Source organism: Aegilops tauschii, chromosome 4 (assembly GCF_002575655.3).
Source record: "Aegilops tauschii subsp. strangulata cultivar AL8/78 chromosome 4, Aet v6.0, whole genome shotgun sequence".
In the NCBI taxonomy this organism is placed as follows: Eukaryota; Viridiplantae; Streptophyta; class Magnoliopsida; order Poales; family Poaceae; genus Aegilops; species Aegilops tauschii.
Window position 1 is genome coordinate 307,851,911 of NC_053038.3, and position 17,945 is coordinate 307,869,855.

Below are 17,945 nucleotides of genomic sequence, written 5' to 3' on the forward strand. Positions count from 1 at the left end.
TAGCAACTTATTTAATACTTGCATGCATGTAGTCATAATGATACTGTACTACTTCCTTCTCATTCCTTCCTTGCATGCATGCGGACGTATTAATGATCCCAGTTAACAAGAAGAAAAGTTGGCTTGCAAAGTAATCATTAAATTTTATCTAGGTACCTGCAATTTGAGTTTGTGGCCTTGTATAAGAGCATGGTTAATAGTATAGCCAGCTGCTGGCTATAAGCCAGTGCCATGTCATCTACAACCCATCTTATAGTCAACATGTACAATAGTAGATCAAAAGAGTGTACTACTTTTTTATTATGTGGCCTACATTTTATTCTCACAAAGTGCCTAGGAGCACGTGCTAGAGCTGGCTCTTCACGAAGAGCCCGCTTACCTTCTCTCTCCTTTTCTCTTTCCTCCAACTAAGCAGAAATATACTAGTTTATTTTTTATAACCCGCTGACTCAGCTCTATTGTACTTGCTCTAAGGAAATGGAGGCAGTACGACGAGTCCGCTAAGATGATCTAATGCTCCATTATTTCTACTCCCCAGTGGACTAGATCCCTCCCTCATCCCCAGTGGACTTTGTTGTCGTGCGTGCGTGGAGCTGGGGCCGGTGTACATGGCCGGCACCGGCAGAAAGGGCATACCTGTTGTGCGTGGCGTTAGTTGGAGGGGTTGGGGTTCCCATCTGGTGGTCAATGTCCTTCCACTCGTGCAATTCCCAACCCAACGTTTGCTTTGTCAGCGCTTGTTGACCAGCACCATCAGCCTCGATCGATTAAGAAAGAGCAGCCAGTCAGCCAACTTTGGCGAGGTCGCCATCAGACACACGATCGTTATTCGTTAGCGAGCAGTGGCGGCGCGGTTGCGTTGACGTGGCGCGCACCGGAGCGCGCTGGCGCTGCGGTGCAAATGGGGCACCATCTCGTGCTAACCCCAACCCAAAGCAGGCCGCTTGCATCTTCCATCCATGGTGTAATCATTTATTCCTATTCTTTTCCTTGCACAGCACTGGACGGTGACTCATGACACGAACCTTCCGGGGCCTGGCCTGGATCCCCCTCCCTATAAAATCCACACGTACGCCCGCTGCTGCTACTCGGACACAAGTCTCGATCGACCCGTCTGCCGCGAGCATCATTGACGCGTCGATCCAGGTTAGATTACGATCTTCCTTACTCCTTCCTTCCCTTTTTGTTTGGAAACGGAACATGATCGTGACCTGGAAAGAGTCTCTCACGACTTGTTATGTGGTGTGTTTCTCCTACGTACGACGTACGTACCAACTCATTACTTCGAGTGTTTTGTCCAGCCCACGTTTGTTTGGTAATCCCGGGCGCGCGGCATTGATGGGTTCCTCCCAGGCGCTTGCTCTGTGGGTGGTGATCACGCACCTCCTCTCCCTTGGCGGCGGCTTCGTCAGCTGCGCCAAGCCGAGCTTCTGGCCGAGCTCCGCGACGCACGACGACGCCGGCTGCCTCAGCTGGCGCGTCATGGTGGAGGCCAACAACGCGAGGGGCTGGCGCACGGTGCCGGCGCCCTGCGTCGGCTACGTCAAGGCCTACATGACCCGGGGCCAGTACGGCAGGGACCTGGACAGCGTCATGGAGCAGGTGTCCGCCTACGTCGACCAGATCGCCGCCGCCGCCGACGGCCTCGACGCCTGGATCTTCGACATCGACGACACCTGCCTCTCCAACCTGCTCTACTACCAGGCCAAGCGCTTCGGGTACGTGCGTCTGCGTCTCCGTTTCATTCTGCGAGTGCAACGAGAGAACGTGTTTCAACTTTCAAGCGGCAGCGGCCAGCGAATAATGCATGGTGTGTTTCAGGGCGTACGATCCCATGGCCTTCAAGAAGTGGGCTAGCCAAGGGGCCTGCCCGGGGATACCTCCGGTCCTTGGGCTGTTCGCGGCGCTGCAGGACAAGGGATTCAAGGTCTTCCTTCTCTCCGGGAGGGACGAGGAGACTCTGGGCTCCTGCACGTCCCAGAATCTAGAGTCGGAGGGGTTCTCAGGGTACGAGAGGCTCATGATGAGGTACACTACCAACACCTCTTGGTGACTTAAACACACACTATTTTTGGTAATAGAGAATCCCTTGCTACTACTATTCAGAGAGAGGCAAGGTTGATTTCTGGCATAGAACATGATGGAAATGTGTTTGCAGAACTCCCGAGTACCGAGGGCAGAGCTCGTCGCTGTTCAAGTCGGCGATGAGGAAGCAGCTGGTGGACGAGGGATACAGGATCCGCGGCAACCTCGGGGATCAGTGGAGCGACCTGCAGGGCGAAAACGTCGGCGACCGCGTGTTCAAGATACCAAACCCCATGTACTTCGTCCCGTGAAAACACATGGGTCGCCGGCGGCCGGCTGCCGGTGTGCTCGCTGGCCTGCCTGCCTGATCGACTAATTCGTAGGCCGTGTAAACAACGGCCGATATGCGGCAAAACAAGCATAGTACTCCCTCCGTAAACTAATATAAGAATGTTTAGAATACTAAAATAGTGATCTAAACGCTCTTATATTAGTTTACAGAGGGAGTAGAACGTAAATCAAACACTCGAATTGAAGACACATTTTCCTGTCATTAATTTTCGTGATATTCCCTAGTTTGGTTATGAACGATAATGTAGTGATCTGGCGGAAATTTGTTGGCGCGGACGAGCACGCGCGCTCCCGGTATCGCTATGCGTTCGTTCGTTTTGGGATGCACGACGTAAGACGTATGCCTGGACCAGGACGTGAGCGCATTTAATGTGTATACGTGATGGATAGAGACGCCGTTCTGCGGGACGTGCCGGCCGACGGCAGCCGTTGATGACGGCGCTTTCGACACGTACCAATATGTACCACTGTCCCCGACGGCGTACGAAGTGGTGTTCTGTTTGTGAAAGGATTTGGTCGTGCCACCAGATCTATTCAGCTCCTCTGGTCGTTGACTCACAGTAGCTGCTTGAATCCGACCCGTTGTGACCGCCGGTGCAGATTCGATTCTCTGGATCACAGGTGCCGACCTCTTCCACGGCTGTAAGACGGGATTGCACTTCAGGTTCGTCGTCGAATTCTTCACCAGCCATTCATGTACTGTCAGCTCTTCCGTGAACTGAAGCCAGCATGCAGGACGAAGCAGCATATAGATCTGCTATGTTTCCATTTTAGATGAGCAAGGAGATGAACACTAGTGAGAACATCTTACCTCAATCACAGATGTCCGCTCCATGATAGCCGCATCCTCTGGTTCACTGCTCCCAGCGATATGATCTCGAGATCCCAAGAACTGATGCTACTGGTTCTGTTCATTGCTGGCGCGCGCGCACACACACACGCCCTTTCTCTTCCTTTTGCTATGACGTTGAGTGCAAATGAGTGTGGTTTGCCCGGATGAGCCACATCTCCTCGTTAAGTACAGCTCGCTTTGTCGAGCGGTGTCAAGCAGTATGAATTTCAAATACCGAATACTCAGCACAGCAGGCTTGAGTTGCCACATGCCGTTGCATGTAGACACGAATGAGTTAATGTCGATACGGCCCAACTGCACATTGCCAATTTACTTTCTTTTACAGACGAGAAACTGAATCTGTTTTCGCAGACAAAGTTGTAGAACAAAACAAAATAGAATCTAAAATACCGAATACTCAAAATTGAGAAGAACACATAGAGGCGTGACAATGATTTTGCTTAAACCACAGTAGCCTCATTCACAAGCGTACAACATGTTGGCAAGTTAACAAGTACAACAGATAGCAGTGTACCTTCAACAGGTTTTATTACACAAATTTCTATTTTTTGGCCCTCAACAACAGAATGTGGAAATAAACAAACTAAGGAAAATTGTCTCCACAGCTATTTTCTCGACGATATACAGAACAACTTTTGGAGGAATATAAATAGGTGTGTGCCCTACACGTACCCTGCATCATACAGCTACATGTTATTCTAGAAACAGTTTTTTTTGGTTTCTAGTAGTGTGTAATCACAAAACACAACGTATCGATGTCTAGCAGCAGCCTTGTACTACTTTACAGGAAAATCAGTACTTCTCAGTGAAATTTGGAGGAATGTAAATATACAGCCCACTCAAAATTGTCATATCCTTGAAACAGAAACACACATCCACAATTGTATACCTTTTGGTCCAGCCAGGTGCTTGAGGATCGTCTTTGCCTGTCGATTGTTCTGAGGTCGGAAGGGACAGGGCCATTCCATTGCAAGTGCTGTTGATGTCTACTTGTATTGTGGGCGGTGGATCACCCACATCACCGATGCCGGATTCAGCGGCTGTGCATACCAAAGTTTGGCTTGCTTCGCCGTTCACTAACTGTTGACAGATGGTGACCTCTGGCAACTGAAACCTATGTTACAGAACACAGTAGATATATAAGGAAATCCTGTAGCTGCACTGCCTCACACTGGCAATCAAAATGGGGGAATGTATTTCAGGAAAAATTTGTATGCATACAGTTTCCACTAGCATAAAAGCAGAGTCCTACACTGGACAAGGTATCACCATTTGAATTTGAATTCGCTCCAATCTCACATGAGTTAATGAATAAAGTGTAGTATAATTTAGACAGCCAAACTGACGCACAAATTGTATAACTACTACTGTATATGTTTCAACTAGAAATAAACCGCCGCATATATATACCTGCTCGACGAGTCAGGTGCGTGTCCATCGTCTTTGTCTGTTGACTGCTCTGAATTCGACAGGGCACCCCTTTTGAAACTGTGGTCAAATTCTTCTTGTACTGTTACCGCCGTCTCGCCGGCACCACTATTGCTGGATTGAGCGACCGCGCACAACAGAGATTGATTTACTTCGTCGCGCAGCAAGTATTCGGCCGCGGCGAGATCCGGCAATGGAAATCTATGTAAAACAACCCAGTTCCTTGATAAGATGACCCTCGAACTACAGTGGCTAAGATTGAGATAAAAAACTAGCGGAACAGAAAAAATACCAGTCGATTGGATCTGCTAGAGATTCGAATCCCGTCGCCCCCCTCCTACGGCATCGCCATAGTTCTGCTCTTGACAGCTCTTGCGGCGCTCGAAGGGATAGACCTCTTTTTCCTGTCGGCCGAGAGAATGGGTCCATACCGAAACCTACACTTATCCGTTTGGAAAGCGCCGTTTTGATGACGGGTCGTTTCTAACGTCCGCTGTAATGTAATCCCACGCGCCTGATGTACCAACGGTACAGCAGTGTCTTGTACCGCTACATCATCTTTATTTCACACGGCTCTGTCGCTGCCAGCACCACTGCACTGCCGGTATACGATGGTTATCTATACGATCGCATTCACTATGGTCTGCAACGTGTGGAAGTTCGATTGGCACACATACCAGGAGCAGGCGAGCCCGTCCACGCCATCGTTGCTCTCAGTGATCTGGACGGTATTCAGAGTTGCCAACCTAAAGGCTAAGGGCATCCTAACACGGATACCCAACCGCCTGCAAATGTCTAAACCTGATGGTTCAAACATTTTTAGGCCTCCAACGCAGGTCACTAAATTGGTCCAGATCAATCTAGACGTCCAAAATCCTGCAACCCGGCCTTAAATCGAATGGAGCTCTCGGGCAGTCCAAATGTCTGCCACATCGAACTCTGACATTCGAACCCATCAAAAAAACCTATCTGACCGTTGGGCTTAAAAAACCTCCGAGCATTCACAACGATTGCTCGCCCGCTCGGCTACCCGCATTCACACCTTCGTGGGGACCGAGAAGCCTTCTCCGGCTTTAAAACCTAACGGGCTCCTTCGCGCAAGCACACCCCCTCCTCCTCTCCCACACCTTCACCGACCACCGCACAAATCCAAGCTTGCGACGGGCAAGAAGTCGGATGCCGAGAAGACACAGACGTGGTGGCTGCCCGCGATAGCCGATAGGACCAGCCACCGCTACGCCAGGATGACAGATCGGGGGGGGGGGGAGCTTCAGATCTAGTTCTCGATGTCGCCCACGGTCATCGGGTCTGTCGTCCTCCACGACTCTCCACTGTGAAGATGGAGACGCTCTCATCAGACAACGAGGAGCAAAAGCCATCCCAGCTCGCCGCATCGATGGATGAGGAGTTCGCAACACAGATAGAGGAGGTGTTGCCTAGGTCATTGGTCGGCCGGGGTCTGGCACCACTGTCTTTGCCGCACAACCACGACATTCAGAACGTACGCTACCTCCTCGCCGTACAACCGTGGCATCCATATCACACGTTGCATGAAGGAGGAGCCACCATTCTGCCGGGTCGCAAGTCGAGCAGCCAGTGGCGCCCGGTCCTCCCCGGCATCGTCCAAGCAGCCCCGTGCCTCCATCTGCACGGTTGCTTCAAATCTAGTTCTCGATGTCGCCCACGGTCGTCGGGTCCGTCGTCCTCCACGACTCTCCACCGTGAAGAAGGAGCCGGGGTCTGGCATCACCGTCTTTGCCGCGCAACCGCGACATTCAGAACGTACACTACCGCGTGAAGAAGGAGTCATTGTCCCCGCCGTGCAACCGTGGCATCCATATCACACGTTGTGTGAAGGAGGAGCCACCGTTCTGCAGGGTCGCAAGTCGAGTAGCCAGTGGCGCCCAGTCCTCCCCGGCATCGTCCAAGCAGCCCCGTGCCTCCATCTTCACGGTTGCTTCAAATCTAGTTCTCGATGTCGCCCACGGTCGTCGGGTCCGTCGTCCTCCACGACTCTCCACCGTGAAGAAGGAGCCGGGGTCTGGCATCACCGTCTTTGCCGCGCAACCGCGACATTCAGAACGTACACTACCGCGTGAAGAAGGAGTCATTGTCCCCGCCGTGCAACCGTGGCATCCATATCACACGTTGTGTGAAGGAGGAGCCACCGTTCTGCAGGGTCGCAAGTCGAGTAGCCAGTGGCGCCCAGTCCTCCCCGGCATCGTCCAAGCAGCCCCGTGCCTCCATCTTCACGGTTGCTTCAAATCTAGTTCTCGATGTCGCTCACGGTCATCGAGTCCGTCGTCCTCCACGACTCTCCACGGTGAAGATGGAGACGCTCTCATCGGACAACGAGGAGCAAAAGCCATCCCATCTCGCCGCATCGATGGATGAGGAGTTCGCAACACAGATAGAGGAGGTGTTGCCTAGGTCATTGGTCGGCCGGGGTCTGGCACCACTGTCTTTGCCGCACAACCACGACATTCAGAACGTACGCTACCTCCTCGCCGTACAACCGTGGCATCCATATCACACGTTGCATGAAGGAGGAGCCACCATTCTGCCGGGTCGCAAGTCGAGCAGCCAGTGGCGCCCGGTCCTCCCCGGCATCGTCCAAGCAGCCCCGTGCCTCCATCTGCACGGTTGCTTCAAATCTAGTTCTCGATGTCGCCCACGGTCGTCGGGTCCGTCGTCCTCCACGACTCTCCACCGTGAAGAAGGAGCCGGGGTCTGGCATCACCGTCTTTGCCGCGCAACCGCGACATTCAGAACGTACACTACCGCGTGAAGAAGGAGTCATTGTCCCCGCCGTGCAACCGTGGCATCCATATCACACGTTGTGTGAAGGAGGAGCCACCGTTCTGCAGGGTCGCAAGTCGAGTAGCCAGTGGCGCCCAGTCCTCCCCGGCATCGTCCAAGCAGCCCCGTGCCTCCATCTTCACGGTTGCTTCAAATCTAGTTCTCGATGTCGCTCACGGTCATCGAGTCCGTCGTCCTCCACGACTCTCCACGGTGAAGATGGAGACGCTCTCATCGGACAACGAGGAGCAAAAGCCATCCCATCTCGCCGCATCGATGGATGAGGAGTTCGCAATTCAGATAGAGAAGGTGTTGCACAGGTCATTGGTCGGCCGGGGCCTGGCACCACCGTCTTTGCCGCGCAACCGCGACATTCAGAACGTACGCTACCGCATGAAGAAGGAGCCACTGTCCCCGCCGTGCAATCGTGGCATCCATATCACCCGTTGCGTGAAGGAGGAGCCGCTGTTCTGCCGGGTCGCAAGTCGAGCGGCCAGTGGCGCCCGGTCCTCCCCGGCATTGTCCAAGCAGCCCCGTGCCTCCACTACTACATCAAGGGCACCTGCGACGCCCCACCCTCCAAGTGCAAAGCTGAGGCGGAGCCGCACCGTCGGGAGCGACGCAATACATAGTGCAAGGCGGTGTTCGCCAAGACCCAGATGATACAGACCTGGGTGCTCATGTACCTCGCGCTCGAGGAGGCTTGGGCACTCGACCGGTCCAAGAACACTGTCAAGTCGGACGCCCGCTGCTGTCGCCGCCTCAACACCTAGCTCCTCCAAGTGGGGTTGACGGAATCCTAGTGCACCGTCTTCATCGTAGCCGCCGACGATGAACGATGAAAGAAGGTGGAGGATGTGGCAGAGCGCTTGCACCGCCAGCGCATCATGGGGTTGGGCAGGGATAGCGTGACGCCCGACGGGCCTTCCGTTACTGGCGCCAAGACGACGACGGCGACTCAAATGGCGGCGGGGACAGCAGATTAGCCGACAACGTTGACGAAGATGGAAGTGCCGATGGCCTCGAAAGCTAGCCTACAAGGTCACCGTCTAGTGCCTAGCCTGGTTTAGTTTAGCTTAGTTTAAGTTTATGTTGAACTTGTTCAATATCGTCCATTTGCATGTACTCCCTCCGTCCTAAAATTCTTGTCTTAGATTTATCTAGATACAGATGTATCTAACACTAAAACGTGAATAGATACGTCCGTATGTAGACAAATCTAAGACAAGAATTTTGAGACGGAGGGGGTAATATTTATGAACTTGCTTTAATTTCCTCCGTTAAGCTCAAATTTCGTCTGTGTTTGTATTCGATCCGTTTGAAATGGGACAAATAATTGAGACTCTGGTTGAATAGCCTTCGCCCCACCGGCTGTGCTTAGACATTTGAGAGTGACGCTTGGACGTAGTAGCCCTTGAAAAAAAAGCTAACACTCGGGCAGTACGAGGACCAGTTTTGATTTTTTAGAAGCACGAGGATCAGTTCAGAGTTGAGCAGCATGCGTGCGTCATCCCGGAGATCATGGGCTGCGGCTTCACTTGCTTACAAAGAATTCGGCTCGGCCCCTTTGGGGTGTTCAAACCCAAGCAAATGCTTAGATCGCTTTCACAGCCCACGACGTGTCAACCACTCGCCCGCATGCTCTCGAAGAAGCGTCACGGCCTGCCTCAACCAAACACAACCTCGGCCTTCCGGCCGCTCGTCGACACGCGTTGCCGGAAAACCAGAACCTTCCGGCACCAGCCTCATCTCCTCTATAAACCCACCACTTGGCTTCCCCCGTCTCCCTCGAATCACACATCCTAGCCAAGCTCCGAAAGACTCCACAGCCTCCCTATTGTCACCTCAGGTTGCAGCTTTTCGCCATGGGAAGGAGTAAGCAGCCATCACCTTTCTTTCCTTTCCTTTCCCTTTCTTTCCTCTAGCTGGCCGGATCTCCATCGTCTCCATGTTGCAGCCATCACCTTTCTTTTCTTTCCTCTAGCTGGCCGGATCTCCATCGTCTCCATGTTGCAGCCATCACCTTTCTTTTCTTTCCTCTAGCTAGCTCGCCGGATCGATCATGCACGATGTTAGCAATAGCTACTTGAACCAACGCGTTGTTGTTCAGGGCCTGCTCGGTGCTACCGCCAGATCAAGAACAAGCCGTACCCCAAGTCGCGGTACTGCCGCGGGGTGCCGGACGCCAAGATCCGCATCTTCGACGTGGGGCAGAAGAAGCGTGGCGTGGACGAGTTCCCGCTGTGCGTGCACCTGGTGAGCTGGGAGAAGGAGAACGTGACGAGCGAGGCCCTGGAGGCGGCCCGGATCGCCTGCAACAAGTACATAGCCAAGCACGCCGGCAAGGACGCCTTCCACCTCCGCGTGCGCGCGCACCCCTACCACGTCCTCCGCATCAACAAGATGCTCTCCTGCGCCGGCGCCGACCGGCTGCAGACCGGCATGCGCGGCGCCTTCGGCAAGCCCACCGGGATGTGCGCGCGGGTGCACATCGGCCAGGTGCTGCTCTCCGTGCGCTGCCGCGACGCGCACGCGGCCCACGCGCAGGAGGCGCTGCGCCGGGCCAAGTTCAAATTCCCCGGACGCCAGAGGGTCATCGTCAGCGGCAAATGGTACGCCATCTTAAATTCTTAAATCCATCGGTCTTCCCTTGTTTGAATTGGACGGCCAAGATCGAGAGCTCTCTCCACCTGTGCCTGCCTTGTGGTTGCCGGGTAGATCTCAACCGTACGATTGTCCGAATCGTTTCTTCCAGGGGATTCACCAAGTTTAAGCGCGAAGAGTATCTCAAGCTCAGGAGGGAGGGCCGCATCGTCCCCGATGGTGTCAACGCCAAGGTAATCATCAGCACTTCACATTCCCCAGAGTTGATCAACTCCGTACGCCGAGAGGTCAGGTGTTTCCAGTATGATTGATGAACAAATAGTTGAAGTGTTTCCTTTTTCTGTGCAGTTGCTGACTTGGCACGGGTCGCTCGAGGGACGCCCGCGAGGAAAAGGTGTCTTTCCACCCTCCGTCGCCGGATCGGCTTGAAGATTACAACCTCCCATTACGTGTCAGCCTTCGTCGGGTCCGGCCTGAATATCGATTCTACCATGCCATATGTTGTGACAGGAGCTGTCATACGCACGTCCAGCTAGCTTTATGTATGCGAGTAAGCGGATATAAACATGTGGGGACTATACTTGCGATGGTAATAGTATGATGTCTAGTGTGTAGCTCGAGTTGGCAGCATGCTTTACGAACCTGTTTCGTCGTTAAACACGTTGTGAGTTTGGTTTTATTCATAAATAAAGGTGATTTGCATTAGTGCAGTTGTAAGACCATCGGGCACACGGTTAAAACCCTCTTTCGCAAACGCATATGCAAACCGTCGCCTTGCGTTGGTGTGCGATGACAACGTATGAAAATGCAGATGTTTTTTTCTTCGAAAAGAGGGTTTTCCTCGGCCTCTGCATCAGATAGATGCATATAGCCATATTATTGATAAGCAAAAGGTCCAACAAAAATTTCGTAGTCTCAAACAAAGGAACATATGCTCAACAAAAAGCACAAAAAGAAACAGGACAACCACAACCGGCAGGCAAAAAACAGATAGGAAACTAAACACCTATCCTATTGCATGACCGCCATCCAAACCGGTTGAAGATAGCCCGTGCTACTGTCTCCCATCGGATATAACCAGTAACCAAATGCCCCATGGCCTCCGTCGGAGTGAGTAGCGACCACATACGGATGAGTGTGGTGGCCCTGAAGACAACCTGCAAGAAATGAATATTTGTTGTTCTGTTAAAAACCAAGTCGTTTCTGCAGTTTTAAATTGCCCATAGTAAAGCACATACTCCTACACGGATATGTCTCGTTGTTACTACGTCAATCCCATCTAGCCACGTCCCAAATAACGTGTTAATGGAATTCGGAGGAGTTATATTAAAAGCTATGTGGACCGACCTCCACAAAATCTTTGCCAAAGGGCAATCAAGAAAGAGGTGTCTGATTGATTCATCACTATCACAAAAACTACATCTTTTAGAACCCGTCCAGTTTCGTTTCGCTAAATTATCTTTAGTTAAGATGACCTGTTTGTGGACAAACCACATAAACACTTGATTTTTAAAGGCACTTTGACTTTCCAAACATGTTTCGAATTAGGAATAACGCTAGCGTTGATAGTATCCAAATACACGGATTTAACCGAAAACTCCCCATTCTTAGCTAGTTTCCAGCGTAGCTGATCTGGCTGTTGAGAAAGTTGGACATCTATCAATCTTCTCACAAGATGGAGCCAAACTTCCCAACGGTTTCCCACTAGCGTCCTCCTGAATTGAATATTAAGAGGATTTGACTGTAGTATTGTTGCAACGTAAGTGGCTCTTCGCTGAACAATATTATAGAGAGAAGGATATTGGATCGCAAGGGGTGTCTCCCCTAGCCATGTATCCTCCTAGAATCTTGTGGAAGTGCATTTCCAACTACAAATTTTGTCCTATTGAAAAAGGCTGATTTCACTCGCATGAGTCCCTTCCAAAAGGCGAATCAATCGGTCTTACCGTCACCTGGGACAAAGTTTTGGATTGGAGGTACTTATTACGAAGAATCTGTGCCCAAGTGACATCCGTCTCTACAGATAACTTATACAACCACTTGCTGAGAAGACATCTGTTCTTCACCTCTAAATTTTCAATGCCTAGACCCCCTTGGTCTTTCGGCCTACAGATGATATCCCACTTAGCGAGTCTGTATTTTCTTTTTAATTCATCGCTCTGCCAGAAGAAGCGCGATCGATAGAAATCTAGCCTTTTCTGTACTCCAACTGGTACTTCGAAAAAAGACAATAAAAACATAGGCATACTTGTGAGAACCGAATTAATCAGAATCAATCGTCCTCCGTATGACATAAGCTTGCCCTTCCAGCAGCTCAGTTTTTTCTCAAATCGATCTTCAATGCTCTTCCACTCTTTGTTAGGAAGCTTGCGATGGTGGATTGGTATACCCAAATACGTGAAGGGTAAAGATCCCAATTCGCACCCGAACAATTCTTTGTAAGCTTGTTGTTCTTCTTTAGCTCTTCCAAAGCAGAACAATTCACTTTTGTGGAAGTTAATCTTCAACCCCGATAATTGTTCGAACAAGCATAAAACTAGCTTCATGTTTCTAGCTTTAGCCAAATTATGCTCCATAAAGATGATAGTATCATCAGCGTACTGTAGGATAGACACTCCCCCGTCAACTAAATGCGGGGCGAGGCCACCAACCTGACCATCATCCTTGGTCCTTCCTATTAGGATTGTCAACATGTCAACGACTATGTTGAACAGAATCGGCGACATCGGATCTCCTTGTCGCAGACCCTTGTGTGTCTGGAAATAATGACCTCATTAACCCTGATGCCAACACTCCCTTTTTGCGTGAACGAATCTACCTGGTCTCTCCAGGCCTGATCGAATCCTTTCATACGCAAAGCCTGCTGAAGAAAAGGCCATTTTACCTTGTCGTACGCTTTTTCAAAATCCACTTTGAAAACCACCCCATCTAGTTTTTTCGTGTGGATTTCATGGAGCGTTTCATGCAGAACCACAACCCCTTCTAGGATGTTTCTGTCCGGCATGAAAGCAGTTTGGGACGGCTGCACCACAAAATGCGCAATCTGTGTAAGCCTATTAGTCCCAACTTTGGTGAAGATTTTAAAGCTAACATAAAGAAGACAGATCGACCTAAATTGCTCAATCCTCATAGCCTCTGTTTTCTTAGGAAGCAGAGTGATAGTACCGAAATTCAAGTGAAACAACTGCAACTTGTTGGGTAACGCAGTAATTTCAAAAAATTTCCTATGCACACGCAAGATCCATCTAGGTGATGCATAGCAACGAGAGGGGAGAGTGTTGTCCACGTACCCTCGTAGACCGTAAGCGGAAACGTTATGACAACGCGGTTGATGTAGTCGTACGTCTACACGATCCGACCGATCCTAGCACCGAAGGTACGGCACCTCTGCGATCTGCACACGTTCAGCTCGGTGACGTCCCATGAACTCTAGATCCAGCTGAGGTCGAGGGAGAGTTTCTCAGCACAACGACGTGGTGACGGTGATGATGAAGCTACCGGCGCAGGGCTTCGCCTAAGCACTGCAACAATATGACCGAGGTGGAAATCTATGGAGGGGGCACCGCACACGGCTAAACAATCAACTTGTGTGTCTATGGGGTGCCCCCTCCCCCGTATATAAAGGAGTGGAGGAGGGGGAGGGCCGGCACTCTCATGGCGCGCCCAAGGGGGGGGGGTCCTACTCCCGGTGGGAGTAGGATTCCCCCTTCCCTAGTTGGAGTAGGAGAGGAAGGAAGGTGGAGAGAGGGAGAAGGAAAGGGGTGCCGGCCCCCACCCCAATTCGGATTGGGCTTGGGGGGGGGGGGAGGGGGGCGCCCCCACCTTGGCCGCCTCCTCCTCTCTCCCATTAAGGCCCAATAAGGCCCATACACTCCCCGTGGGGTTCCGGTAACCCCCCGGTACTCCGGTAAATGCCCGAACTCACCCGGAACCATTCCGATGTCCAAACATAGCCTTCCAATATATCGATCTTTATGTCTCGACCATTTCGAGACTCCTCGTCATGTCCGTGTTCACATCCGGGACTCCGAACAACCTTCGGCACATCAAAACACATAAACTCATAATATCGATCGTCATCGAACGTTAAGCGTGCGGACCCTACGGGTTCGAGAACTTTGTAGACATGACCGAGACTCATCTCCGGTCAATAACCAATAGCGGAACCTGGATGCTCATATTGGTTCCTACATATTCTACGAAGATCTTTATCGGTCAAACCGCATAACAACATACGTTGTTCCCTTTGTCATCGGTATGTTACTTGCCTGAGATTCGATCGTCGGTATCTCAATACCTAGTTCAATCTCGTTACCGGCAAGTGTCTTTACTCGTTCCGTAATGCATCATCCCGTAACTAACTCATTAGTCACATTGCTTGCAAGGCTTATAGTGATGTGCATTACCGAGAGGGCCCAGAGATACCTCTCCGATACATGGAGTGACAAATCCTAATCTCGATCTATGCCAACTCAACAAACACCATTGGAGACACCTGTAGAGCATCTTTATAATCACCCAGTTACGTTGTGACATTTGATAGCACACTAAGTGTTCCTCCGGTATTCGGGAGTTGCATAATCTCATAGTCATAGGAACATGTATAAGTTATGAAGAAAGCAATAGCAATAAACTAAACGATCATAGTGCTAAGCTAACGGATGGGTCAAGTCAATCACATCATTCTCTAATGATGTGATCCCGTTCATCAAATGACAACTCATGTCTATGGCTAGGAAACTTAACCATCTTTGATTAACGAGCTAGCCAAGTAGAGGCATACTAGTGACACTTTGTTTGTCTATATATTCACACATGTACTAAGTTTCCGGTTAATACAATTCTAGCATGAATAATAAACATTTATCATGATATAAGGAAATATAAATAACAACTTCATTATTGCCTCTAGGGCATATTTCCTTCAGTCTCCCACTTGCACTAGAGTCAATAATCTAGTTCACATCGTCATGTGATTTCACACCAATAGTTCACATCTTTATGTGATTAGTTCACATCTCTATGTGACTAACACCCAAAGGGTTTACTAGAGTCTGTAATCTAGTTCACATCGCTATGTGATTAACACCCAATGAGTGATCATGTTTTTCTTGTGAGAGAAGTATAGTCAACGGGTCTGCCACATTCAGAGCCGTATGTATTTTGCAAATTTTCTATGTCTACAATGCTTTGCACGGAGCTACTCTAGCTAATCACTCCCACTTTCAATATGTATCTAGATCAAGACTTTAGAGTCATCTAGATCGGTGTCAAAAGATTGCATCGACGTAACTCTTTACGACAAACTCTTTTATCACCTCCATAACCGAGAAATATTTCCTTAGTCCTCTAAGGATAATTTTGACCGCTGTCTAGTGATCCACTCCTGGATCACTGTTGTACCCTCTTGCCAAACTCATGGTGAGGTACACAATAGGTCTGGTACATGGTACACAGCATAGCATACTTTATAGAACCTATGACTGAGGCATAGGGAATGATTTTTCATTATTTCTATTTTCTGCCGTGGTCGGGTTTTGAGTCTTTACTCAACTTCACACCTTGCAACACAGGCAAGAACTCTTTCTTTGACTGTTCCATATTGAACTACTTCAAAAACTTGTCAAGGTATGTATTCATTGGAAAATTTTATCAAGTGTCTTGATCTATCTCTTTAGATCTTGATGCTCAATATGTAACAGCTTCACCAAGGTCTTTGTTTGAAAAACTCCTTTCAAACACTCATTTATGCTTTCCAGAAAATTCTACATCATTTCCGATCAACAATATGTCATACACATATACTTATCAGAAAGGCTGTAGTGCTCCCACTCACTTTCTTGTAAATATAGGCTTCACCGCAAATCTGTATAAAACTATATGCTTTGATCAACTTATCAAAGCGTATATTCCAACTCCAAGATGCTTGCACCAGTCCATAGATGGATCGCTGGAGCTTGCATATTTTGTTAGCGCCTTTAGGATTGACAAAACCTTCTGGTTGTATCATATACAACTCTTCTTTAAGAAATCCATTAAGGAATGCAGTTTTGACATCCATTTGCCAGATTTCATAAAATGTGGCAATTTCTAACATGATTCGTACAGACTTAAGCATCGCTACGAGTGAGAAAATCTTATCGTAGTCAACACCTTGAACTTGTCGAAAACTTCTTGCGACAATTCGAGCTTTGTAGATAGTAACACTACTATCAACATCCGTCTTCCTCTTGAAGATCCATTCATTCTCAATGGCTTGCCGATCATGGGCAAGTCAATCAAAGTCCATACTTTGTTCTCATACATGGATCCCATCTCAGATTTCATGGCCTCAAGCCATTTCGTGGAATCTGGGCTCATCATCGCTTCCTCATAGTTCGTAGGTTCGTCATGGTCTAGTAACATGACTTCCAGAAAGGATTACCGTACCACTCTGGTGCGGACCATACTCTGGTTGACCTATGAGGTTCGGTAGTAACTTGATCTGAAATTTCATGATCATCATCATTAGCTTCCTCACTTAATTGGTGTAGGAATCACTGGATCTGATTTCTGTGATCAACTACTTTCCAATTCGGGAGAAGGTACAATTACCTCATCAAGTTCTACATTCCTCCCACTCACTTATTTCGAGAGAATCTTCTTCTCTAGAAAGGATCCATTCTTAGCAACGAATATCTTGCCTTCGGACCTGTGATAGAAGGTGTACCCAACAGTTTCCTTCGGGTATCCTATGAAGATGCATTTCTTCGATTTGGGTTCGAGCTTATCAGGTTGGAATTTTTTCACATAAGCATCACAACCCCAAATTTTAAGAAACGGCTGCTTAGGTTTCTTGCTAAACCACAGTTTATATGGTGTCGTCTCAAGGGATTTAGATGATGCCCTATTTAACGTGAATGCAGCTGTCTCTAATGCATAACCCCAAAACGATAGTGGTAAATCGGTAAGAGACATCATAAATCACACCATATCCAATAAAGTGCGGTTACGATGTTCGGACACACCATTACGCTGTGGTGTTCCAGGTGGCGTGACTTGTGAAACTATTTCACATTGAAGGCCAAACTCGTAGCTCAAATATTTGCCTCCGCGATCAGATCGTAGAAACTTTATTTTCTTGTTACGATGATTCTCCACTTCACTCTGAAAATTCTTTAAACTTTTTCAAATGTTTCAGACTTGTGTTTCATTTAAGTAGATATACCCACATCTGCTCAAATCATCTGCGAAGGTTTAGAAAATAACGATACCCACCGCGAGCCTCAACACTCATCGGACCGCATACATCGGTATGTATTATTTCCAATAAGTCAGTGGCTCGCTCCATTGTTCCGGAGAATGGAGTTTTAGTCATCTTGCCCATGAGGCATGGTTCACAAGCATCAAGTGATTCATAATCAAGTGATTCCAAAAACCCACCAGCATGGAGTTTCTTCATGGGCTTTACACCAATATGATCTAAACGGCAGTGCCACAAATAAGTTGCACTATCATTATTAACCTTGCATCTTTTGGCTTCAATATTATGAATATGTGTATCACTACAATCGAGATTCAATAAACCATTAACCTTGGGTGTATGACCACAGAAGGTTTTATTCATGTAAACAGAATAACAATTATTCTTTGACTTAAATGAATAACCGTATTGCAATAAATATGATCCAATCATATTATGCTCAACGCAAACACCAAATAACATTTATTTTAGGTTCAACACTAATCCCGAAGGGAGTGTGCGTTGGTGATCTTATCAACCTTGGAATCACTTCCAACATACATCACCACCTCGCCCTTAACTAGTGTCTGTTTGTCTTGCAACTCCCGTTTGAAGTTACTACTCTTAGCAAATGAACCAGTATCAAATACTGAGGGGTTTCTA

The 17,945-nt window shown here is 48.9% G+C and overlaps 2 protein-coding genes and 1 long non-coding RNA gene across 4 annotated transcripts; 2 read left to right on the top strand and 1 right to left on the bottom strand.

Moving 5' to 3' along the window:
- The first annotated feature begins 1,049 nt into the window (after positions 1-1,049).
- Positions 1,050-2,618, top strand: LOC109756209 (acid phosphatase 1). Its single transcript, XM_020315070.4, has 4 exons — positions 1,050-1,146; positions 1,302-1,718; positions 1,822-2,028; positions 2,159-2,618. The coding sequence occupies exons 2-4, from the start codon at positions 1,339-1,341 to the stop codon at positions 2,334-2,336; spliced, it is 765 nt and encodes a 254-aa protein (XP_020170659.1). The 5' UTR covers positions 1,050-1,146; positions 1,302-1,338; the 3' UTR covers positions 2,337-2,618.
- Positions 2,619-3,688: 1,070 nt separating this feature from the next.
- LOC109756212 (uncharacterized) lies at positions 3,689-5,093 on the bottom strand. 2 transcript variants are annotated; one of them, XR_002231186.4, is made up of 4 exons: positions 4,950-5,093; positions 4,640-4,858; positions 4,119-4,343; positions 3,689-3,902 (listed from the first exon to the last, which is right to left on the bottom strand). It is a non-coding gene; the product is annotated as an uncharacterized lncRNA (long non-coding RNA). The 2 variants fall into 2 exon arrangements; XR_006662053.2 differs by having other exon boundaries at positions 3,689-4,343.
- A 4,119-nt stretch (positions 5,094-9,212) lies between these two features.
- On the top strand, positions 9,213-10,765 carry LOC109756208 (large ribosomal subunit protein uL16). Its single transcript, XM_020315069.4, has 4 exons — positions 9,213-9,331; positions 9,567-10,068; positions 10,212-10,293; positions 10,409-10,765. Exons 1-4 carry the CDS (start codon positions 9,322-9,324, stop codon positions 10,487-10,489), a joined length of 675 nt encoding a protein of 224 aa, XP_020170658.1. The 5' UTR covers positions 9,213-9,321; the 3' UTR covers positions 10,490-10,765.
- The last annotated feature ends 7,180 nt before the right edge of the window (positions 10,766-17,945 follow it).